The following is a 25,719-nucleotide window of genomic DNA, read 5'->3' as shown; positions in this document are numbered from 1 at the left end:
TCTTCAGTAGGAGCAACCATATCAGGAGAGAACACCACCTTTCAATCTTCNTGTTGTTGTTGCTATTTCCCTGTCTCGGTCGGTGTTTTGCTCCTCTCAACCACCTTTCAATCTTCTTCTATTTCAATAATAAAACATCATACCGACATTTTCAATTCTCGAAGTTTCCCAAATCTTTCCATTTCCAATCTTTCTGCTAAGATCCTTCAACCATTTCTAAAGGTAATTTCTCTCTGCCTCTGCAACTTCCAACACACTCACCCTCTTCTGGATTTGCCTTTTCTTCCGATTCCATTCAACTTATCACAACAATTTATCCATTTCTTCATGTGGGGTTCCATTTTTTTTCAGTTTTGAAGCTACCCATTTGCAATTTTGGTACATTGGCTTTGTTCTGAGATAAATCATTACAGAATGATGATAGTTTTGTTCTGGGATTTTAGGGATTCGTGATTCTAGGACTTGATCAATGCTAGTTTAAGATAGTTGCTGAATCTTTAGCTGTTTGTTTCTTTGTTGATTTGGTAAACATTGGATGGCATTATGGTTGATAAGATGAGTAATTTGAGTAAAAACATGGGGTTCAATAAGAGTGTTTCGTTTGGTAGAAGGGCTTTAAGTTCTGGTAGCCCCAGGGTGAGTCGTGTGGGGTGGATCTCCCGTTGGTATCATGTGTTTATTGGCATTGGATTTCTTGTTTCATCTCTTGTAGTGATTACTGCTGGTTATATTCATGTATTGCCTGCTCTTCCTCTGTCTTCTCATCATAATGATGTTTCGAAATCGAGTTATTCGAATGGAAGCTGCAATATGTATGAAGGAAACTGGATCTTGGATGATAGCTATCCACTTTACAATGCTACAGACTGTCCTTTTGCTGAGAAGGGATTTGATTGCTTAGGTAATGGTAGGGTGGATCAGAGTTATCTGAAATGGAGGTGGAAACCGATGAATTGTGATGTGCCAAAATTTGATGTGCAAAATGTGCTGGAAATGCTGCGGAGTAAAAGGGTTGTATTTGTTGGAGATTCCATGAGTAGAACACAATGGGAATCTTTGATATGCTTACTTATGAGTGGGGTTGAGGATAAAAGGAGTGTTTATGAGATGAATGGGAATACGATTACGAAGCGGATTAAATACTTAGGCGTTCGGTTTAGTTCCTTTAACTTCACGGTTGAGTTCTTTCGCTCGGTTTTCCTTGTGCAAGAAGGTCCGATGCCAAAACATTCACCTAAGAGGGTGAAGTCTGCCCTTAAACTTGATGTGTTGGATAGTATTAGCAGCCAGTGGATTGATTCAGATGTTCTTGTATTCAACACTGGACATTGGTGGGTTCCTGGGAAGTTGTTTGAAATGTAAGTGCCCTTCTTCATTTTGTGATGTTTATTTGAAACTTGGTTACCCAGATTATGTTACTGCTCGGATCTGTTAATATCATAGACAAATGTAATCTGATATTACTTTAGCTCATACACATACATTGTGAGATCCTAAATCGGTTGGGGAGGAGAACGAAACACCCTTTATAAGTGTGTTGAAACCTTTCCCTAGTAGACGTGTTTTAAAAACTTTAAGGGGAAGCCAGAAAGGGAAAGCCTAAAGAGGACAATATCTGCTATTGGTGGGCTTAAATCGTTGCATACATATTGTATCTAACTTTTTGATACCCTTAGATTCAAAGGGTAGAAAATATTTATTATTGTCATGAAGGAAGCGATAGTTGGCTTTTCTAGCATAGTAAGGACGAGCAACTCTTCTAGCGTATAGATATGAACCTTGAATATTCATTTCACGTGTAGCTCGTGTCCTCATGCATATATGAGACGAAAATTTGATATCTAAGTTTCAGCTGTGGAAGATTTGCTCAGTAATTGGCTTGACTATTTGAGATTTAGGTCTGCAACACAGTGTTCGTTTATATGAAATGGGTTCAATAGTGATAATCAAACTAGAGCTTGGAGGTGTTTAAAACATGTATTCCAGATAGAAGTTAGCGGTTGAATTAACGCTTGCTTATGTTTTTTGAGTATCAATGGACGGGAAGTGATAATTTGAACCTCTATCCTTTGGATCGAAGTCACAATGTCTTAACCATTTGAGCTATGCTCAAATTGGCGTACTAAAGCTAACAATAATAAGCTTACTATGTTTCGAACCTCTTGAAGGCTTCTAAATGTTGGTTGGACAGTGGTTGCTATTTTCAGGTTGGGAATTCTCTAAAGCTTGGAATGTCAATTCCCACAGCTTTTGAAGTAGCACTTCGCACCTGGGCGTCCTGGATCGAGGAAAACATCGACACAAACAGAACCCATGTTTTCTTTCGTACTTTCGAGCCATCACATTGGAAGTATGTCATTTTCTTAAATTCCCTTGTTTGTAGTTTAGGAACTGGATCGATACATTTTAACACGAGTTCTTGAAATGAATTTAGCCATGCTGATATCGTTTTTGATGCATCAGGGACCATACCTTCAAATATTGCAGCGTTACCGACGAACCCGTGAATGAAACGAGAGGACGGGAGAAAAGCATATTTTCTGATACCATATTAGAGGTAGCAAAGAATATGAAAGCTCCCATTAATGTTTTGCGCATAACTTCGATGTCTGCGTTTCGAAGCGATGCACATGTCGGTAAATGGAGCGACAATCCATCAGTCCCAGATTGCAGTCATTGGTGCCTTCCTGGGGTGCCTGATGTGTGGAATCAAATTTTGGTGTCCTACCTGCTTACTGAATATGACAGCGTAGTTCAAAGAACGGTATAATATTGAATCTTGAGTGTTGCATATTTTCTAAAAATTTTTTAGCATCGAAACATGTTCTTCTGTTCTTGCCATTTATTTTTCATCCATTCTTTTGTTGTATTATTACTGATTTTTTTAAAGGGATGAACACAGTGGGGAGTTGTAGCAAGAAATAATTTTACTTCATTGTCTTCTCTACTTTGTTCAGATTGTTGAATAGATACATGATCATAATGAGGACTTAGAACAGCTTAAAATGTATATCAATAACTCTTCATCAATGAGCCTTTGTTGATCTTAATCGACTGTGATTGAGAATTTTCAATTAGATGTGACCTGTACTGCTAAACTCAGCAGGTTGTGATGTTGTGTAGAGATATCACTTGGTGGCGTCTGCGTTGAATCAAACAAGAAATCTTTAACATCGTGTGTACCATTTACAACAAAGAGCCCTTGTAGCCTCCAGGTGATGTAGTCGAGTTATGACTGGTTGCTGCAGAATTTGTTGAAGGGTGCTATGACTGTCACGATTATACATTTTTAATTGTACGGTGTTGTGATCTCGACATGCTTATGACTAGACTTGGGGAACCCAAGCCCCATATACATTTTTCGCTAGCTTTGTGGCTTTGTTGGATTTTAGACGAGGTTTGTCTTTGTCCACTGAACATAACTTGTGCGGAATTCAAGTTTGTTCGGCTACACACACATTGCTTGTGTGTGTATGTTCAATCATCTGTAACACAATCGACTTACTTCTACATTAGACCAAATCATTTGGCTCGACCTTGCCTCTACTGGGGCTAATGTCTCTCAATGCAACGTCACATCTTAAATCATCTTGGTTCTCAATTAACATGATCCACATGTCTTGATGTCATCTTGAGTCACAGGATGTCATCGACCATTGCAGCTCAGTTGGTCATGCCATCGAGAACGGGCCAATGTGTAGTTCATAATATTGGACATCCTGAAGATCCATCCATTCGGATTCTATCGAGGTATTGGACTCTCTCGTGTCCATGTCATGTCATTTACGGACTCCGTACCGGATAGTGAGTGATCTAACCTCTGACACATGGGTTGGGCCACAATACCAAAACACTGGTGCCGGATTTTTCAAGGAAGTCACCCGAGATACTCGTCTCACAACTCTCGCCTTTATTGTGACACACGTATGTGTCACATGCTAACTTGCTTAGACCACAAAGCTTGAGGGTGGTGAAGAGTTGAAATCATGCCTTCCCTATAGTACATTTTCAATTTGGTGGGTATAGACATGAATTTGGCGAGATGGTGTTGTGGAGCGTTCGTCCAATGTCCAATTGACACCAAATTTGGGGAGCATTCATACTTCATATGGACGGACTTGACTCCAGAACTGTATGCCCAAATTCACTTCGAAACTCCGACTTCCAAGATTAAGGCCCAAGGCCATACCCAACGCTTTAACAAGCCTATCTTTGGCACTCTTATCTAGTCATTGCTCATATCTTGCTCATGCCTTATCTTCTCTTTAATGCACACATTATATGGCGTGTTGGATTATGCATCGTTCTCTTCGGTCGCACCATGACACTATTCTATCTTGACCCTTGTGTGGTCAGATGGGTGCCACTTGAGGGTCACTGCTTTACTTGTCTCAACGTGAGAATCACAACCTACTCTCTTCCTAGGATGGTTTTGACACTATAAATGCTAGTTTGGAAGGGGTTTGTATTCTTTTGTATTCTTTAAAGAGAGGCTTGTGTTAAATGTTTGAACTCTATCAATGGTTATCCAGCTGCAGCCAGGGAGTTTGGTGGAACCAAGGTTTCTCATTTTTGCTGTGCTCAGTGAAGCACTATCACCACCAAATTGACTTCTATAACCATCATCATCTAGCTTACTTGTCATGATAAAGATACAACCTTACACTGCTACATCCAATCTTGATATGCACCTACATACCTGTTCTCTTGCAATACTCACTCACTCTTCTTGTCAGTCTTCAAACAAATTGACAAAAACAAATGATATAAGTCGAGTGGAATGATCGAGCCTGAAATGGCATTTAACATGAAATGGCATCGACTCTAAAATGACATCAGCTCGAAGTGGCACTTAGTTTGGAATGACATCCAGCTTGAAATGGCATCGAGTATGAAGATGACACCTAGTCTCTCTTTTCCTACTCTACATGGTCCATCTAGTCATCGCGCTTCCTGCATAAGTCAGGATGCCTTCATCTGTCTTGAACTCTAGGAAAGTCTAACAAGTATGGAGGGGTCGTCACTCACTATAAATGACCTCATGGTCTCTCTCTATGTCTCCATACTTGTCTACTATTGAGCTCTAGTCGAAGCTCCCTTAATGGTACCTAACAAGCTCCCGATTCGCTTGTCATTCTATGCTCTTAAAGAGTGCAAGACAAGCTCCCTACTAAGCACAACAGGAGCTCCCTTAGTAGTACCATAAAGTTCCGCGGGCCCTAAGTGGGTGACATTGCATTCCTATATGCTAGGTAGACTATCACCACTCGAAGCGAGTTCACGATTAGGAGTTGCATCCCAACCGTCTCTACATAGACCTAATCAACTCTTAGTGTCATAATGGCCCTAAACATGGCTCAAGGGCCAAGGAAAGGTAAATTATAGGCTAAAGCTCAATAATAGGTTACATTTCCTTTAGATCACATAACATCTAGTCTATACATAAATCCGGGCATAAATAGGTATTCTAATCTCATAACATACTTCTAGAAGCATAAACGACATTAAATTGATTGAAGGAAGTATCGCCACCAAGGAAGAAAGAAAAAACACACACTACTACCCGCCAAATTCTTCAATCGATTCAATGACCAACGAGATCAACTTCTGACTACGACATCAATCCACCATGTTATTTTGAAATAATAATGTGAATTGACCATTCAATCTCTCGATGAATGGTAAGCATCACCAACCAAAACTAGAACTAACCAGAAGAAATTTTCATTTAAAGACAAAAGTCTTTACTCTAAATTTTATCATCCTCTTATTCTTTCACATCTCCCATCTTCTGTCCTTCNCTTGGCTTCTTGATCTCTCTCCTTTACCTATTTATTCCACCTCGTAAAGAAGTCAAGACGAAAGACGTCCTCCTCTCCTTATATTCTATGTCTCGCTGTTTCACTCCTCTCCCGTAAGGTCTTCGCAGCTGAGCTTATTCGCCCATTCATTATATGAGTCTGACAGCTGATCTCCTTAACCTGCACCTCTATTTACCACCTTACTTATTCATTCAATCATGCTATTGATTCAAAGACGNTGACAGCTGATCTCCTTAACCTGCACCTCTATTTACCACCTTACTTATTCATTCAATCCTGCTATTGATTCAAAGACTGTAACCGAAGAGAAAGCAAGAAGGGTAAACAAGATGATTAATTCTCTCCGCCGGAACCAGGACTATATTCCTTGACCTTCACTTTCTAGGGTAGTAAAGAAAAGCAAAGAGAAAGAAGCCTCACCCCTCTCCCTTTGGTCGAGGGGTGAATACCATTCCGAATATAATTCTACATAATTTAAAAATAAATTTGGGATTAATTTCATTTCGATTTAGAATTAAAAAAAATAATAATAAAAAAAATAAAAAATAAAAAATAATAATAATAAAAAAAATTAAAAAAAAAAATATATTTATTTATACGTGGAGTTACAGTCACGTAATATGAAGCATATAAGAGAACAGGTCAAACGCCACTAAAACCTAAAATTTGACATGAGGGACACGTGGCGGGCAACCTAATATTATTCTTTTTAATAATGGAAGAATCTGCATGAAATCTTGTGTGGTTCAATAATACCCCTAAAAAGGGAGAAACAGCATTAAATGCGGGCATCTTTCTTTCTTCCTACGGGATGATGCCACGTGTCGATGCATTCAAATTTGATCTATTCCTGACCATCCAGATCCAATATAAATGAACCCAATTTGGATGTGCCACGTCTAATCTAAACAATTATTTATTTATTAAATTATTCCTAATTTGTTCATTTTATATTGTGGGGTTCATATCATCAATATGAAAAAAACAATGCATTAACATGTGCTATAATATAATCTAATCAAATCTAATCAGAAGACATTGTACCGCCTTATTCCTAACCCTCCAATCTTTTCTAATCCACCTATTTTTATCCCGATCATATTATATATCATTCTCGACTCTTACTTTTGTTGAAGTTCCTCTGAAATTGATTGGCTCCATAAATTTAAAAGCTCGAACGTATTTTGTTGAGGATAGGTATGACATTATCCACTTTAATCATAAGCATCTAAATGCTCTGCTTTTGGCTCCACTCAAAATGTAACATACAAATGAAAATAGTTATCTAATACTCGTATATCTGTGGTCTTTCTTCGTGAGACTTTATGTTTGCACTCCTAACATATTAGATAGTATCCTCAGACACTCAAATGTCATTGGGGAGGAAGAAGAAACGTTTTCTTTGTTCCAAGGAAAAGCTCTTTTAAAGATATTTAATACTAAATTATAGTTTACCATATATATCATATTTGATATTTTATTATAGTTAAGTGTTTACATATTTATCTTTCCATTTATTGTTCTTTCCTTTACTTACCGTGTGTTAGGTGGGGTGGTTAGCTCGCTCCACCACCTTTACTCGTTTTTATATGTTTCTATAACCATAATTAGATCATTCATAGTACTTCGTGAAAAAATTGAATTGTGGTAAATATTTTTTTTTGACATTAGTACGAGGACTATTCAAATTTGACGATTCTGACATGTATGACAGTAACCCGCATCTAAACACAGTTTCACTCTCGACTAGTTTATTTGGTTCGTATTCAATTCGACTATCGTAGGGCGATTCATTCATTAAAGGTGGATGAGGATGGTTGAAACTCAAAACTCCATCCTTGAGACCTTAAAAGTATACATATCATATATTTATTTACAAAAACTATGATTTTTTAAGAAAAAAGTGACCTAAAAAGGGGCAGAAACGATGTCTGGAAGCCGATAAAAAGATGGTAACTCATCGACTTCTTCTTCATGGCAGCAATTTTGCATGCTTGAATCTCTATCTTCAATCGCTTTACACTCCACTGCTTCTAATCCCTGCATGCATTTCCCACATCGTTAGATTTACATCTTAAGCATTCTCTTTTATACCTGATTCATTAATTAATTAATTACCTCTGTGAAAATCCTCATTGCTTCTTCTATGCTGCTTGTGTTTATCACATACAGAGCTGCTTCCTGAAATTCATGGCAAAATTGAATCAAAAGAATGAATGATTTAAAGTAGAGAAGAAAGAAAGCATGATTAAGTGTTGTGTTCTTCTTACTCTTGCAAATTGGATTTGGTGCATTTTGAGAGTTCTTGGCTCGTTCTCAATGGATGACTTTCTGTCGATTCTTTCCATTATTGCCTTTCGATCTTCTTGAGCTCTCTAGAAACGATGGATCCAAAATGGGTTCTGGCTGTTTATGGCAAGGGGACGACAATGAATGAAATGCCCTTTCCAATTACATGGATTTATATATACATATTTATTTGATTGAAGATTAGGACGTTGACAACTTGGCATCTGCCACTGGTCCATCACTCACCCACGTGTCTACTACCAACCATTTTGATTCGGGGACACGTGGGCGCTGACGGATGGATTGACGATGACGTGCCTTTCCTTCCCTCTATAACTGGCCAACACACGCCTGCCCACGTTGGCACACTCTCCTGGTTAATCCCCCTTGTGGGGAATCGCGTCTTCGCTGGACACGTGTATGGTGGGTTTTATTTATTGGAGAAGGTGCATTGGACTTCATGCACCTGATGTGTCGTAGATTGAATTTGTATTTCCACATTGAATCTTAATAACAAAAGTCTTTTGGGATAAGATTTTTAAGTATGGTAAAAGGTGGGGTTGGGTTTCTTCTGGAATTTGTTTAACTTTTAAATTTTAAAATTTTAAAATTTAATTAACCGATGAATTAATTCCGTATTGTTAATGATAACAGAAACGTGGGCGATTAATTAATGTTTAAGTCGTTGTTCCTTAAGCCTATTATGTTAATAATATCTAAATCCCTAAGTGATTGATTAGGTATTTAGGTGGGTAGTTATGGTTGAAGACCTTGCATAATTTTTAATTGATGAATCATTTTAGCTAAGACGTTGTTGTAAGAGTACATGGAGAGAGTAAAGGCATTTTCATAAGAAAAAGATATTAACTGTATTTATTTCTCATAAAATAGAAAAGAACAAAACCAATAATATTGTGGCAACGTTTGAGCACTGCCTTCAACGTACAAGAATATATGAGATCTAGGGGTGTTTGAAGAAGAGCTCAAATGGGAATAATATGGGTACGACTATACTATGATTTAATATAGAGAAAATTGCGGTGGGTTATTTTATGTAATACGTAAAATGGATCGTAATGGTATTGAGTGACACTAATATTATATTAGAAACTATAATATATAATAAGGGAGAGGCTGATAGAAGAGGAAAGCGACGCCAAAGCATCTCATTGAAAATGAACTTGAGGTTGAGGTTGAGCTTGATAATCGTTGGGACGTGGCATTCCACTTATGAAGACTAAGATAGCAATGAGGTTTGATTTGGGTTTCACTTGTTCTTCTTGCCACCGGACAGAATCCTTTGGATTTGGAGACCTCTGCTGAATGCTTGGTTGAAGAGGAGCCTGGTCTGGAACTCCGACACGAAAGGGAACCAGGCGAGCATGGCCACGGGTGCAAAAATGACAATGCCCATCAAGTACTCGTACCCTCTGGCTAGAGCTTTCACTGATCCCCACATTCCCACTGCCTTCATAGCAGGTCTGCATGCTTGTGTTATCTACAACCACCATAAAACAACACAACACTCCTAATAAAATTATATATATATACCAAAGTGAGGGCTGCGTAGGGTTTTTAGGTGACATACTTGCAAAATGGCCCACCCGGTGGGCATGAAGGCTAGAATGCTTGCAAAAATGTCGCCAACCGTGAGATGGAGAAGCGTAAAGAGCATCGTTACTACCACCACTGATCCAATGAACAGGAACAACTTCAGAAGTCTGAACATTAGCTGGAAGTCTGCACTGAATTTCTTTCTACCCATGGACACAATCTGCAGTCCAAACGTTCATCAGTGAGTAATTATGGACATAAATAGGGTTTCTTTGATGCAGGAAAAGTCATTGGAGTTCAATCATTAACCTTAAGTATAACCATCACGGCAACAATCACAAGCCAGGACAATGCATACACCTGAAATTTATAAAAGAAAACAAAGAGGCCTCAACCATGGACAGTCGATAAATCTTCTGTTATATATTCAATCAGATAATGATGAAAAATAATAATTAGAGGCTTACGGTGATGCTTTTGTTATTTCCAGCCACATGTAGATGATACACTATTCCATACTGATAGAGAAAGAATCGGATAGATAGAACGATTTCCCAGAAGCGTCCAACGAAGCCAGTGTGCTGAAGGTGTTCTTGTTCCTCGTCCCACCAGGACTCCCAACTTTTATTTGCAGGCACACCAATACCACCTCTGCTGTTGATCCATTTTGACCAATCATCCCAATCATCCACTATCTTTTGCCATTCAAAACCTGAAGGGTTGAAAAGGAAAGGGGCAAATAACCAGGAAATAACCAGGAACCACATTGAGGATGTGACTAAAAGATAAGCTACAGTATCAGTAGCAGATGATCCGTATATCTGGTAAGCTATAAGCAATATCATAAGCTCTAGTCCTTTCACAAAGTGACTCCTTGAATACATCCTATAGTTCTCAGCGTATTTTTCGTGCCGCACAACAAAACCACGACCTGTAGCTCTGTACTTTGCCCCACCATGGAGGACTGTGCGCCCATAGTAGTGGACCTTTGTGCCAAGAGAGAAGGTGAAGAAAACGGAAGCTAGTTGTAACTGCATGATTATTAAGTCACCTATTGCAGTTCTGAACCCTCTCTCTAGCCCAATTTCCATGATCATTGGCAAGGCAGTTAAAAGACCTAACTGGACAACTGATTGTGAAGCCATGGCAGCCTTTAAAGGATCATCTCCTTTTGACCTAGCATATTTTATTATGGACTTCTCCAATCCACTCAATGACAGATAAAGTCTTCCGTATAAGAAAGCATATACTGTAATCACAATCAACTGCATGACAAAAGGAACAAATAATCAAGGGACAGGAGAAACTTTCCAAGCTAATAAATAAAATAAAATATGCAGATTAGTTCAGAAGCCAAAGAAAAAACATTTGGATATAAAAGCTTACCATGGCACTGATGTAAAATCCTACTGTTGTGAAATAGAAAGACAGCATGCGGAAAAAGTCGAAACGATGACCCAGACGATAGATGTCTCTGCTGAGAATTTGCTCTCCATTACCACAAGCTACCTTTGCCTCAAAAAGAGAGATTTGATTAAGACCAACATCTCTTCCCTTCCCAACTTGAATATACTCATGGTGGGTTACATTTCCTCGTCTCAATGTTGAGTTGAAGCCTACGGAGGAAATATTTAAAATATATAATAAAAAATCGAGAAGAAAAATTCCCTTGACTGGATGTGGAGTGTAAAGAATAATACCAGCAAAGATATCTTCACTGAGATTGATGCCTCGAGAAGCTTTGCTCATGCCCCCACGGGTAATATGGAAGATTCGATCAAAAACGTCAGGATGACCATAGTGAAACCTCACCCTACAACCAGCCAATACATGTTATAGATGTGCAAACAAAATATTTTCACATTTAGTTGGACTGACAACTGAGCAACAGACAAATTCATCATGTTCAATCTAGTATTTCTCCCTCTCAAATATTCACCATTCTCCAGAAAAAGATATAAAAAATCAATCCTTCCATGTTAAGGTATTACAAGAAATTTTAAATTAAAAATTTGTTGATGCAACATATTCTAACTCTAAAAGTTTTGCATCCTTCAGCTCTGCTTTGTTTTTCCTACTATCTAAAGGTGATTTAGTTTATTTTGAAATATGTACATCCATCAACAACTTAGAATCTCGGGTACAGTTTTCCAGAGACCGCTTTGCTTTCAAATATGAATAATGTATTGTTGGGTAAGATATGTGAAATTAATCAAATACGAGAAGAAAAGCATACTTTAACGGCCTTGCAAGAACCCTCTGACCAATTGTGACGAAGCTAGTTTCTTGATTTGACATAAACCAAGCCAGAGAAGAAACACTGCAGTGTGCGAACAATTGAAGTTAGACAGAAGACATACAGCTTTTCATAGCACTTTCTCAGAAATAAAGCTAACCTTCCAGTAAAGATATGTTCACGCATTCCCAAAATTGTAGGTGGACGAACACCATGGTCCTCATTGAACTCTTCTAAAAGGTTTCGCATTTTGAAAGCTTCTTCCAAGTAATTATCCTAGAAGGGATCCAGAAAGTTAACCATCATTATTAAGCATCTAAGCCATAACTAAAAAGCAAGTAGTAAAATATTGGTTTTGATGGTTCACCTGATTCATGTCAATTGCTTGAAGTGCTTCACCTCTGGTAAAAACTATAGCGTGGTTCTGATTTTCAGGTTTCCCTTCTCCTATCTTAGCTATACCAGGCAGCTTAATCCGATATATTTCCTGTTAATAAGAGCAAAGAAAAAAAGATTACTCTAATGGTAACGTGAATTAACATTTTTATCCTTGAGTTTAGCTAATGATTGCCTGGTCAAGATTGTCAACAGCTTTGACCAATACAGAATAGTAGACTTTCTGTGCTTTTCCACCTTCTCTCTCTTCAACTTCATCAATATAAGCCACCCGAAGAGAGGGATTACTGTGCCAAAAAAGAAAGTGAAGGGGAAGGAAAAGTTTCTTTGATCAATTGCACCAAGCAAAACAAAGTTTGAAAATGACTAAAGAGGCTGGTGAACATACTTAACCATCAGATTCAGGATATCTGTCGCTCGACGATCCCCACTTCGTTTCTGATTTCCATAGTTCTGGCAAGTAGCAACGTATGTGAATTTCATATCAGCCACGGCCTCTAATTGAGCATACAAGGATCTCTGGCTTCTTTTATCCTCTTCTGACGGAACTGTGATCGCTTTGTAGCCTTCAAGTATCTCTATTATTAACAAAACAATCATTAAGGAAACCATGGTTAGTTATTAGAGAGAAGCACACGGACAGTGCTGATAAGAAAACAAGACATCTAAACCACTCAAAATGTCAACATGAACAGGCTTACCACTCTCAGAAGCCATGTCAAGAAACGCCTGAAGCTTTAGAGCCCTTCGATAATACATCATACCCCTAACTGCAATAAATGTGTTAATGCCAGCGATATAAGTGCACAAATCAACTCAATAGTAGCTGTAATGCATTTAAGCTACCTGTTCTGGATAGAGTTTGCCCTCGTAAGGAGGCCCAATGACGGAGGTGTAATATGTTTTCTTCATTTTCCCAAATTTCACTGTCTTTTTTACAATTGAGTCGCTCAATGAAGTTGTTCCATTCATCTAGCAAGAAGGCAAACGTTCATGAGACAAGTCACATAAATCACTTATCAAAGAACCAAGAGATATTTGGGCCGGTTCCAGTTCTATCACTCACCTGGAAAGATCTTCTGCAAGTAATATATGATGGAGACACCATCTTCATTTTCCATCTCAAGGTCGGTTTTGGAATAGACAGTCTCTTCACTATAGTATGGAGTCATGACGCTGTTCACAATCCAAACATTTTCATCTTAGAGTCAGATTCAGAACAATCTTTTCACTATATTTTCTTGTCGTAATGCTGTTGACAACCCAAAAATATTCATCTTAGGGTTAGTTTTAGAACAGACAGTCTCTTTCACTATATTTCGGAGTCATAATGCTGCCAACAGGCCAAGAATATTATTAAGTACAAAAAATCTGAGGTAAACTTGTAACATTTAATGTTTAACGAAAGATGCTTCTTAAGAAAAACGGTAATTTTTATTAAAGGAGGTTGTATAAAATCTCTAATTTTTATATCAAAGATTAAAAGAAAAACAGTTCTTGCAGTGATTAGACACAAAACATGAATATATGTTTAATAATGCTGCCAGTACATTTATAACTTGTTTGTAACCTAGGATTTTGAATCTTAGATTCCTCAGCGACAAGCATACTGTATAGGATGATGCATCCAATTTCAAATTCAGAAAGAACTTCTCCAAATAGAATAGACATTTACTTACTGCTCAAATATAGTTAAAGAACCAGACCTGAATGATAACATCTTACGGACTCGTGGAGCACGTGGCATATCCATAAACAATGAATTTGTGAAAAATGCAATCCTTCTTCGTGCTTCAAGATTTATAGGAACTTCGGTGGCAGATTCTTTCACAGTCAGTAGTAGATAGAGGCGTCTAATCTGACATACCCCGAAAAGACAAGATTGTTTTGTTTCAATCGATTAAAATCAAAGAATGATAGATAATTTCTCAAAATTAATATTATTTATTTTCAATATGCCCACCTGCTCTTCCCATTGAGCTGTAACTGTAGGAGGAAAGTTTATGGCAGGTCTAGTGTCAGTACCAGCAAAGAGTTGCCTTCCGGAGTCCTTGTTATGACCCAGTTCTACCATTTCACTGAAAGATTTAAGAAAGGAAAGGATCACCATTTTATTATATAACAGTATCCATTTAAGGATGCCAATGACATAATTAAATACACTTCAAATTACAGAAAATATATTTGCTAACCGGACTTCGTTGAGCATCATATCTCGAGTGACAACTTCTAACATATCTTGCAGCAAAAACACCACTGTATCTTGCTTGGATAAATCGCCATCTTTCTGAAACAGGAAATCAAGAGCAAAGTTTCCAATCTGAAATAATAGATCAGCAGATACCTTAGAGTTGCATCTTATCTTACCAAGATCTCCACGAGTTCCACAAATTTCTGGCACAGAATGAGTAAAGCACCCATTTTGAAGTTTGTGAGAAGTGTGTTCTTCGAAATATTGTTTTCAACTTCTTTAATAATGGTTCCAATAATCCTGTTAATGTCAAAGAGAATTAGAATTCACGTAAACAATTGACACAGATTCCCATTTCACCGATTAGTTATAGCATCTTGCAGAAACAGAGTAGCAGTTTACGCATTATCTCAACCCTGGATGATTGGTACTCATAAAATATTTGCAAGTGATCCATAAATAACAATAGATGAAAGTCGTTCCAATTAAGGAATATTTAATGCTTTCCTCCTATACGGTGAAGGGCAATGAAGTAAATGATGATCTATTACTTGCAAAATCCCATGCTGAAATTTCTCCCTCATATTAAGTACTAGGTTTTAAATCATATTGAACTTAAGGTTCGATTTTGCATGTCTTCTCTTTGCAGGAAACAGAAACTATGATCATTTGATGATGTTTGATTCAATAAGAAGAAACTGTAGCTTAAAACCTTTTCTCATTTTCTCCAACCACGAGAACATTCAGGACATTTTTGAAAGATTCATAACACTCGATCACTGCACATTTCATGTACTCATCTGCACAAATACGCTTCCAGAGGTCAGAGTCCCTGGATCGGAATTCAGCAGCCATGTCCAATGCTATTGGAATCTGCAGAGGTAAAGAAGTTGTTAATAGTCACTACTAATATGTCCAAAAATTGAAAAGGTAAGATATACATCAAGGAAAACATAAGGAACTCTATCGACCTTGCTGGCTAGTAAAAAGGGAGGCCACTGGATTATTTTTAGGCTTGGATCTGATGAATAAGGAACTAGCAAGAGATCCATCTCCCTGTGATTCATTTGAAATTCAGTTTAGTTTGAACAATATGACTAAAAGAACGCTTGAAATGAAGAAGTAAAAGATAACGTAGTTTATGCAGTCTTTCCTGTCACTTATTAGATCTTCCTCTCGAAAACTACATATCACTTCATTCCACAACTGTGCAAACTTGGCAGCTTCACTCCTCCTGCTAGTGGTAATCTACACAGAAACAAAATAGTAATTACTAATACATAATGTTTGAACCACTGATTTTATACATCTTAGAGAAAATGAAAATTCCAAAAATAAAAGAGCAACCTCAGCAAAACGCTTTGACAAAGAGAAACCCCTTTTCCGAGACTTATCTGATGGCACCAAGTATGCGTTGAATGCACCTGGTAAGGACTGAAACCTAGACCTAAGCATACCTAGAGTTCGTATCTGTAATGAGAAGAACAACCAAATCAAACAAATGATACAGACCAATCAAGTACACATTTATGCTTAAATAAAATAAGTGACTTAGAGAAACATTGTTGAATATTCTTCTATCACCACGGGAAATACTTGCGCTTCAGTTGAATGCAACAGTTAGTGCAGTGTAATAGTTTCAAACCAAAAGATGCAATTAAAATAATTACTTTCATCATAATCTTCGGACAGATTAAAAAGTAGTCATTTCTAACCCAGTCCGAGACATTAGAAGATACCACATTATTATTCTTGCTAGGGTAATAGGAGGATGGAGAAAAATGCGAACGGATATTACATTTAAGGATGATGTGTCCCCTCATAAGATAAATAAAAAAATATGGTTAAACAAGAAAAACATTACCTCTCCTAATCGATCACATGCTCCAATGAAACCACCATATATGGTCGAAAACATAGCATACCAAATTTGAGTGTCCATGAAATAAACCTGCATTTAAATAAAGAAGTACAAGAGGCTTTATCCAAGATAATACAAAAAGTTTTCCCTACATTTTACAGCAATGGAATAAAGCAAAAAAAAAAGAAGTGAATAGAAAACACACCAAAATTATTGGCATCCACAGTGATACAACTGCCCCATAGTTGTTCTTGGCTGTATTGAAAAGAAACCTTCAGCACAAGCAAAATTAATCAAAGCATTAAAAAGTGAACTGCTCATGCGGGAAACAAGCACCTTTAGGAAAAAATTCATGCCATTCATATTCCACTCGGCGAATACTCATTATATCTTTTGTTGGCTTCACCAATGGCTTTATCTGAAGGGATTAAATAGAAAAAGGTTAGAGAACCACACTGATTAAACCTCTATATATTTAACTACTGCAATTACTATCCCTTCCATTTTGAAAATGAATTACCTGAACAACGTAGCTAAAAGAAAATTTGCAGCACAAAAGAGACACCCAAAAGATGGTATATCTGAAATAAGAGAATATGTCTAATCATGGAACGCATACCAACTAATCAAGAAAATAGAATTTGTAAAAAATAAAGAATTAGGAAAAAATGAGATTCATAGCCTGTCAAACTCACTTTATAAGAGTAAATTGACTTTCATGCATTCCTCTTCCGATATATATTCTTGGCTGCAGAAAGAGTAAACATAGTTCTCAAATAAGAAGCTTATATGCATCCTGGACTCTTCTTAGATGAGAAAAACATATGGTTAAAAACACATGTAGACCGAAATCATGAGACATGTTTTTTCACCTTGATAAGGTCAAAATGGCTCCAAATTTTCATGATTGCATATTTGTAGAAACTCAAAGGAAAGGGAAAAGAGGATAAACATATTACAGACAAGCTGGTGTAAGCACACCATAAATGAGGATCACGATCCTTAGTAAGGCACCAAAGTCTTACGCCATGGCTAAATTCGTAATTATGAAGATAAAAAAATATATTCGTAATCCGGTTGAAAACAAGGTTTCAGCAGAATAATTAGGTTACAATTTTTTAGTACACTATTTTAAAGGGGTGCATGAGAATAGCAGTTAAGGTATATGCTTGCGTCAGTCGTAAGTGGTCAAAATGTATTTATTTGATGAAGCACATATGGACAAAGAAGGGAGGAAGAGAAACACAGAGAGAGAGAATTGAGCAGCATCTCTACCTGAGACCACCAAAGAAGAAATCTAATAATGTGCCAATCTGAGTTTTCAATCCAACGCCGAAGCATAGGGAATAAGAATAGAGCTGCTGCAAGTAAATTTGGTAGCAAATACAGAGCAACCGCCACTATATATAGAGGAGGAATGCCCCTCAACGAGTTAAGAAAGGACAGCACGTCTCTGAATTTATTAGAAACCTTCTTGAAAGTATGAAGATAGCATAGGGGAAGAACAATAGCCCAAGCAAGACTGACGATAACTTTCAGAATATTTCTTAGCACATCAGTGAACTTCCACCGGTGAAATCCTGGGAAGTTCAAAGCTAAGTCCAAGATACCTGAGTTGAAAGATGTACGTCATTTCTGGTAAACATACAAACATATGGCTAAACTAAAAGAAATAAATTCATAATTCCTCCTCCCCCGACCATGTTGACGATTACAAGTCATGTAAACTTTCAAACATACAAGTAGCGAATAAAAATATAGTCATATCATGTAGGAAGATTGCTGCAAGCTTGGCTAGGGATTTAATCCCAAGAAAAAAAAAACATGGAGCGATTATGGAAACATTATGTAAAAGTACAATTAATATAGAATTCTCAACAGCCTCTTTACAGGAGTCAAGGGAGGAAATCAAGAGGGATTTGTATCAAATTAATACCCGTAGCAAATATTAAATCAACAGAAATGTGGTGATTAGATCATTCAATAATTCTTAACATTACAAGAGATAGAAGAAATTGCATTGAATCAGAAAGAATCAGAATCTTAAGAGATTGGAATTTAACACCTTTTATGTTAATGCCATGTTAAATTTAAAAGAAAAAAAAAAACCCTTGAAGCTTTATTGAAATCATTCAAATAATTCCTTACAAGTCGAACAAGATAGTATAATAATTGTTGTTGCTAATTGAATTAGTGTATTTGGAACATATATTAAGAATCGACTTGAATGAAGATACTGCTTACTTTGAAGAAGGCGAAGGATTGCAGCAGTGATGAAAATGCTTGATAAGGCGTACAAGACATCCTTTTGGAAAATCTCCAATGGTGTAACTCCTTTCCATGCAGCAATGACCATCGCCTGTAACAAACAAATTGAAGAGGGGTAAATTATATATAGAGTAAAGAACGACAAATCAGAAGTAATATGAAAACAGCCTAAAAGTTTGTATGTGTTGTAATTGCATACCTGAAGAGCTAGTATATAAAAGGTCCATAATCGATCAAAACTTCGGAATGTGTGCCAAAATGTTCGGGTTTCAACAAAATAAGATTTTCCAGTGCTTCCAGATTTTCTTTGTGGTCCCTTCCGTCCCTAGTACAACAGTTTACATCATTTTTTTAATGAGCTAAGCTACCAAAACAAAGGGATCAATTCAGAATAAAAAAGAACCTGCGCCAGATCACGCGTTGATTTGAAAAATTCTCCATCATCTCGCATAGGCCAACCAAGAGAAAAGCAATCAGGCGACCTACATATTGGAAAGTTCAAAAATTAATAAGCTCCCGGACAACTTTCAAAACCAGACACGATAAAGACCAATAGTTTCTGGAAGGTCAATTCTTTGTCATGCTAACCAGAAGTACTCGTTCAGATCATCATAGTTGCACCAGGCTGAGTGCGGAGCTTTTCCATTTTCGCTTTTTTTGGCCTCCTGGAAGATCAAAAGGAAAATTGTCATTCTTGAAATAAAATGATATGTAGCTGAAGGATTTGGCTGAAATAAAATGATTTGTAGCTTAAGAATTTGGGTGATTACCTTTTCAATAACCCAGTAAAGGGGAGTTATAACCTTCCGCAAGAAAGCCTCGTCATCCCCACCATAAGAAGGCTTAATATTTTCACCAGTAACAATGCTGACATTTCCAGCCAACAAGCCATGAAGTTCATATGCCATCTAGTTATAAAGAATATAAAAGACTATAATGTTAAGAGAATATATGAGCAAATTTTCTGGCACAGTGTTCAAAAGGAGAAAAAGGTCATATACTCGGCAAAAGATAAAAAAAAAAATAAATAAATAAATAAAAAAAAAGATAAAAATAAAAAAAAAACTCACATTATGAAATATATAGCACAAACATTCTGGCATGAAACGAACATTTGCTGCTTCACCCCAGATTAGAAGATATAGACCCATGTAAAGTATCTTCCTTTGCTGTATTTCTAGCTGACCTTGAGGGAGCCTAGACAAAATAAGACTTTAAATTTAGTTTTCTGATCTCCCCATCGCATAATAATTCAAAAATAAAATTGCAAAAGCTGGTATGGTTTTTTAGAATTTGCAAAAAGAAAATGATATCTCACCTTAGACTATGTTTCCGTCCCAAAAATTTGCACCATGTTTTATAATTCTTAAACAGTTTGTTCATTACTGCATCAACAGCTCGCTCGTCAAGCTGCATTTATAGAGCCAAAGAATTTGCTCAGAACAGTGAGGGGAAAGAAAAGTAATCCCAGAATTTGATAAACAAGGAGATTCTCTATGCACCAGGAAGAAAAACATATAAATGACTCAAATATACGGCCCAATATTGGCATAATGAACTCTGTTCAAATCAACAAATATATTGGATATACATATCCGTAAAATGGCATAATTTGCAAGTAAGAGTATGTTTTATACCTTGTTGAGAGGTTCAGGCTTGGGGTGAAGTCTAATATGAGAATTAGCGAGCAGAAGGATCAAATGTTCACGCTGATTTCTAACATTATCTCTCTGTAGCCACCAAAATATGTTAGCAGCATATTGTTTATCTCTCAAAGCCAGTTGTTAGAATTGATTGCTTCTTATCATGAAAATCATACCTGAAATCCAAACATTGCTCTTAACCAATCCAGTAGGTCCAGATCACCTGTTTTCTGCCTGCGCTGCTCAAACGTACTTGGCCAGTTCAGGCCACGAGTATTCCACAAGGCACCCACGGCAGCCTTAACCTAAAAGAAACGGAAGGGAACAAGATCAAGTTCGAATTTGATAGGCTAACACGGTGCCCTTTTATCAGTGGCAGGAGGCGTACCTCTTCGAGCTGCATTATAGACTGCGAAGCGCCAGCAGAATCAAGAGGTAGAATGTTATAGGGTGCATAAATTTCAGTCTTTTCTTGGACATCCCTAGCTGCAGCGATAATCTGCTCATTGGAGGATACTACTTTAGATATCTTCGTGCAGCCCAATCCAATTAAGTGAAACGATAAACGAACACCGTAACTAATGACAAACAAAGATCAATTAGACACTTGACACTAAATCGAACGAACCTCGGGAGCAACTTCTTCAACTTTCTCGGTCTTATTAACGGCGCAAAGCACTTCGAAAAGCACACCGGCTGTCTGGTAAGCTTTACCGAGCTGGGCTCTGCCAAAAGTTATAATAAGGAAAAAATTCTGGAGTTCAGACAGACGATATACGATACAAAATCGAAACAGATGTGAATCCAACTTGGAAAATTTACACGAGTACCTGTCTGCTTGCTCCCCCTGATCAAGAGCGCTGACATAATGCTTGTAATACTGTTGATAGAAAGCCTCGATTTCCCTGGCATCTGTTTTTTTCACCCTAGACGCAAGACTGGATGCATTATCCTGGACCGAAGAGAGATTTGAAATCAGTTTTCCTCCGTTAGTAATTGAAGTAGTTTCGACTCGACCACAAGAATTCTTGGGGAGTTAATACGGTTTGAAACTTAAAGCTACACTGAAAACTCCATTGCAGAGAGAACATGCATCTCATTTGGCGGGAATAACTTCAGGATCTATGATACGTCCCATATCAAGAGTGCACGGGATAGTCCCACCGGACCTTGTACGGTTGGCGCCCGAATTTTTAACGGTTTAAATCCGCATGCATTTTATCATTTCAATTCACTCTCAGAAACACATTTTCAAAATTCTTCAATTCGATTACAGAATCGTCAAATACGTTATTTCCAGGCCCCTCCAATCATCTCTCGTCCCTCCATAGGATGGTTCTGGTGACTGCTACTCCATAAGCTTTATGCATGATTAGCCTTGTAAAATCCTATTTTTCCCAAGGCATCACTTCTAATCTAAGTTGGTTGGTCGGTACACAATCACAGAGCTACAATCTGGTTTTCTTTTCTTGAAAATAAAATTGATATTGACATCCTATCAATCTTTAGATCAACTTACAACTCCAATCAAATCTAAATTTTTTCTCAAACCACAAAGGACATATATTTTTTTCTATTGAACTAATTAATACATTAAAATATAATTTGTTAAATTAAGTTATAATTAAATGTATTCAATTAGTTTTATTATAATTTAATTATCACATTGATTTATTGATATCATATGTATTATAAATTTTTATTTCAGTAAAAGGTGTATAATATAATTAGTTCAAGATGAAACATAGCATAATTAAAATTAAAATATATATATATATAAATAAATAAAAAGTGAGTGGTCAACAAAAATTAGGACATTTTTCTATATTTGAAGTTTGACCTTAAAAACTGTTGGGGTGTGTTTGAAATTGCTTTTACAAGGTTAAGCAATTATAGAGAACCGTTTTAATTTATGTCTGTTATTTCTTTCCACAAAATCACCTACTCATAGCTTTTAAACACAACTCCTATTTTCTAGCTAAAATTTTAAAATTTCAATCATAACTTTCTGTATTTCTTTTTCTTTCACATATATTTCATCTTATATCAATAAAATTTTAATTGGTCTATTATATTTCCTAAACTTTTAACAAATGATATATATTTAAAAATAACTTATCAAAACTATTTAAATGTTTAAACATTTAATTTACAATAAAATAGATATTAACTACTAATTTTCCTATACCTAAATTGTAATAATTTTTTATTATTTTACCAAGTACTGTAGTATACTTTTTTCACTACCAAACACTAATTTGATTCCTTTAATAGCTCCAAAAAAAAAGTGAAAAAACAATTATTATTGAGTGAAATTCTAGTTTACTTCATCCTCCACATTCTTTATTATTACTACTATTTATAGCACTTCCTTCACTCTATAATTAAAGGTGGATTCAATTTTAATGGATGAGTTGTTATTAGGATATTTCTTCTTTTTTCTAAAAGATTGAAATGAATAATGACGTCATGTAATGACATCATCTCTAGCTTGTAGAAGTAGATCTAGACCATTACTAATATAAATGTGAATATAAAGGTAAATTAAATAAAATTTTAAAACACTATAGAGAAAGAAATACATATACAGATGGATAATAGGCATCCTATATAAAGGTGAATATTCTTTTTAGGAAAAATATTATATTTTAGCCACTTAAGTCATATTAAGATTAATAAAATGAAGGATAAACATTTGAAGTAAAATTTCATAATATTATGAATATTTTTATTAAAATTAACTATCATATGAAAATAACTTGCTAATAAAACATTTCTAACCATCTAATTCAAATTTATACTCAGTATTTGAACTTATAACGAAATTATCCTTTCTCGTCCAAAGCCAAAGACATTCAAGATTATTTGGAGCACGAAATGGCCATTCTTCTACGCTAAATAAATGTTAAAATGAAAATAAAAGAAGAAAAGAATGGATAGAATTTCATGGAAGTAAGAAAGTAAGTAGAGATTAAAGTCTTACCCTCTCTAATCGTTGAAGAAGTGCTGTTTTAAACTGCCTAACACCACGTCCACTCGAGCTCGGATCCAACCTGTGCGCCTTCTCAAATGCATAGAACCGACCTTTTCGGCGGGAAGAGGAAAGTGAAAATGAGAATGAAAATATAAATGTCTAATAAATCACAATAGCGGAGCGGTGATTAAATTTGATTGGACATACAGAGATACGCGACACGAGGGCGTTCTGCTTCGATCTCTGTAGCGACGCGAAGAATTGGAGCAATGGAAGCGAGAGAGGACGGAACAACCTCATTGTCGAATACCTCAGTCGAGAACGTGGTAGTCGCCGCACTGCGAGAGGGGCGCCTCGTCAGCCCCTGCGGGCCAGACTCGTGCGTGGACATTACAAAGACCTGGAGGAAGACAAACCGCTATCCTCTAATTGACACCCTGCCAAAATTCCAAACTACAACATCACAAAAATCATTTCGCACAAAGCACAAGCAGCAATAATGAAAAAAAACAGAACTCAACGATCGACCTAGACTACTCGGATGCAAAATTCAATTTACGCAACAACAAACAACCACCACAACAAACATCCAGAGCGCATTACGCAATACTTTACGTCTACGATTCAAAATCCGCATCTCAATCGCAACAACAACAAAAAAAAAAAAAACGAAATGAAGAACACTCGAATAACGAAACAAAGTTACAAAGATTAGTTAACGTACGTCAATGATGGAAGTGTAAACAAAATTAAAAGCAGATTTTAGGATAAAATGGTTGAGGAAATGAAAAACAGAGAGGAAAATGATGAAGATGAACAGAGAGAGAGAGAGAGAGAGTGAGTGAGTGGAGGAAGTAGAGAAGAAGGAGAAGAAAGAAGAAGGAATGTGTTGAGATTTCTGACCTTGTTGCTGAACGAAAGTGGAGGAGAGGCAAATGTGCAGGGGATGCGGAAGGAGGAATATATGATGGAGGGAAGGGGGAGAAATAAGGGAGTGATGCTGGGTAGAGTTTTGAGATGGACACGTGGCGGTGACAACGGGGGAAAACAGAGAGCATGGCTCAACGGCGTTATCGGGGTGGTTTTGTTTTGTTTTTGTATTGTTACTGTATACAATTTCCAAGGTGTCCTTCGTATTCTACACAGCCCCTATACAACTGGATCACCTCCATTTTTCTCCCCCTTTCTGTTTCTTTTCAAATACCCAAAACACCCTCTCTCTCTCTCTCTCTCTCTCTCTCTCTCTCTCTCAACCAAAATGAATGTAAACAAAGCCAGAATGGCAGAAACAGAATATTCTCCACTCAGTCCTCATAGCCCTTTCCCTTAACTAACAAACCAACCTCTCAACTGGACTCTCTATGTGGCCATGCAACTCTCGAACGCTCCTCCATTCCAACGGGTGAGAAATCTCTGATACCAAATGATAAAGAATCACTTTGTTGATCGAATATCTGAAGGCGAACATTTGCTTGAGGTTCAAATCATTCTACTAGCAAGATCAATCATATCTATCTTGAACTAAACTATATAGAATTGCAAAGAAACTTAGCTCTAATGATAAAGAATCACTCTAAGGAGTTTCGAAACGGATATCTTGTTGATTAAATATTTAAGACGAGAACATTTGTTTGAGATTTGAATTACTCCACAAGTAAGATCGATTATGTCAAGCTTGAATTATTCTAAACATGCAACCTAAACTATATATAATTGTAAAGAAACTTAGCACTTGGCGGAAGGAAGCACAAATGCTATTTTTACTATTCAAGTCTACTTTACAAAGATGATATACATGGTTTTGTATAATCTCGAAAACCCTTGATCTTACTTGAGGCATTTTAAGAATGGTAACGTTCATAATTTATGACTATAATTGGCTACTATGTAGTTGTAAAAAGTAAATAAAAGTCTTAAAGTACAGAAACATAATCCCGCTAAATTATTATTCACTCAAAATTTGTAACCATATAAGAATAATGAAGTTTGATTCTTCTTCGATGTGACATGAATTTTAACCAACGGTTTCTTCACATCTTTCTTGAAGTTTATGATGCATGATTGATGATTTGGTTCATATCACTATGCTTTCCCCTATAGTACATTAGGAGACATTTTCAATCTTTCTTAGGTAGACGTCATTTTGGTGAACAGTTATACGGTGTTGTGGAGTGTCCGTCCAGTGTTTGAGCATTTATATTTCGTATAAACGAACTTGACTCTAGAATCGCATATCCAAATTCTCTCCATAAATCCAACTTTCAAGATGAAGGCTCGGAGCCCTACCCGGCCCTTTAACAAACCTATCTCTTACACTCATGTCTACTTTGTTACCCTATCTTGCTACTTTGTTACCCCTATCTTGCTTATGTCTCGTCTCTCTTCAATTCACATATTATATGGTGTGTTGGATGATCCTACTGTTGACTTTGATTGACTTTGATTTTTTTTTTTCGATTAATTTGAGGTTTTCGGTTCATTTTAG

General features: G+C 36.7%; 2 protein-coding genes and 1 non-coding gene across 4 annotated transcripts; 1 reads left to right on the top strand and 2 right to left on the bottom strand.

Moving 5' to 3' along the window:
* Positions 1 to 84: 84 nt before the first annotated feature.
* LOC111794594 (protein trichome berefringence-like 7) lies at positions 85 to 3,429 on the top strand. Of its 2 annotated transcripts, XM_023676645.1 has the most exons (5): positions 85 to 222; positions 352 to 1,358; positions 2,192 to 2,350; positions 2,464 to 2,764; positions 3,124 to 3,428. In XM_023676645.1, exons 2-5 carry the CDS (start codon positions 544 to 546, stop codon positions 3,169 to 3,171), a joined length of 1,323 nt encoding a protein of 440 aa, XP_023532413.1. In that variant the 5' UTR covers positions 85 to 222; positions 352 to 543; the 3' UTR covers positions 3,172 to 3,428. The 2 variants fall into 2 exon arrangements, with proteins under 2 accessions (XP_023532413.1, XP_023532414.1); XM_023676646.1 differs by having other exon boundaries at positions 85 to 1,358; positions 3,107 to 3,429.
* A 5,572-nt stretch (positions 3,430 to 9,001) lies between these two features.
* LOC111795497 (callose synthase 5) lies at positions 9,002 to 24,205 on the bottom strand. Its single transcript, XM_023677957.1, has 43 exons — positions 24,138 to 24,205; positions 23,442 to 23,671; positions 23,244 to 23,344; positions 21,091 to 21,212; positions 20,889 to 20,985; positions 20,649 to 20,759; positions 20,437 to 20,565; positions 20,255 to 20,347; positions 19,936 to 20,027; positions 19,688 to 19,814; positions 19,388 to 19,525; positions 19,206 to 19,282; positions 19,021 to 19,099; positions 18,817 to 18,942; positions 18,594 to 18,708; positions 17,625 to 17,959; positions 17,045 to 17,097; positions 16,870 to 16,930; positions 16,686 to 16,767; positions 16,555 to 16,604; positions 16,353 to 16,439; positions 15,836 to 15,958; positions 15,642 to 15,736; positions 15,460 to 15,544; positions 15,201 to 15,361; positions 14,665 to 14,788; positions 14,490 to 14,584; positions 14,261 to 14,375; positions 14,004 to 14,155; positions 13,364 to 13,473; positions 13,144 to 13,269; positions 12,999 to 13,067; positions 12,686 to 12,875; positions 12,473 to 12,584; positions 12,269 to 12,388; positions 12,062 to 12,177; positions 11,902 to 11,985; positions 11,366 to 11,478; positions 11,052 to 11,281; positions 10,133 to 10,930; positions 9,975 to 10,025; positions 9,700 to 9,885; positions 9,002 to 9,609 (listed from the first exon to the last, which is right to left on the bottom strand). Exons 2-43 carry the CDS (start codon positions 23,623 to 23,625, stop codon positions 9,379 to 9,381), a joined length of 5,745 nt encoding a protein of 1,914 aa, XP_023533725.1. The 5' UTR covers positions 23,626 to 23,671; positions 24,138 to 24,205; the 3' UTR covers positions 9,002 to 9,378.
* Positions 12,990 to 13,070, bottom strand: LOC111796281. The gene has a single exon (XR_002815326.1). It is a non-coding gene; the product is annotated as a small nucleolar RNA J33 (small nucleolar RNA).
* Positions 24,206 to 25,719: the final 1,514 nt, after the last annotated feature.

This window comes from Cucurbita pepo, chromosome LG05, assembly GCF_002806865.2.
Source record: "Cucurbita pepo subsp. pepo cultivar mu-cu-16 chromosome LG05, ASM280686v2, whole genome shotgun sequence".
NCBI classification, from domain to species: domain Eukaryota; kingdom Viridiplantae; phylum Streptophyta; class Magnoliopsida; order Cucurbitales; family Cucurbitaceae; genus Cucurbita; species Cucurbita pepo.
Note: the sequence above shows the minus strand (reverse complement) of the source record. Positions and strands in the feature narration are given on the sequence as shown.

What these genes read in the sequence shown, in the direction of transcription:
- LOC111794594 (XM_023676645.1), top strand. Translation starts at nt 544, where the DNA reads ATGGTTGATAAGATGAGTAATTTGAGTAAAAACATGGGGTTCAATAAG. An exon ending in TTCGAGCCATCACATTGGAA is followed by an intron (nt 2,351 to 2,463) that starts GTATGTCATTTT and finishes TTGATGCATCAG; the next exon opens with GGACCATACCTTCAAATATT. An exon ending in ACAGCGTAGTTCAAAGAACG is followed by an intron (nt 2,765 to 3,123) that starts GTATAATATTGA and finishes GATGTTGTGTAG; the next exon opens with AGATATCACTTGGTGGCGTC.
- LOC111795497 (XM_023677957.1), bottom strand. Translation starts at nt 23,625, where the DNA reads ATGTCCACGCACGAGTCTGGCCCGCAGGGGCTGACGAGGCGCCCCTCT. An exon ending in CAGGGGGAGCAAGCAGACAG is followed by an intron (nt 20,986 to 21,090) that starts GTACTCGTGTAA and finishes AACTTTTGGCAG; the next exon opens with AGCCCAGCTCGGTAAAGCTT. An exon ending in GATCTGAACGAGTACTTCTG is followed by an intron (nt 19,100 to 19,205) that starts GTTAGCATGACA and finishes TCCAATATGTAG; the next exon opens with GTCGCCTGATTGCTTTTCTC.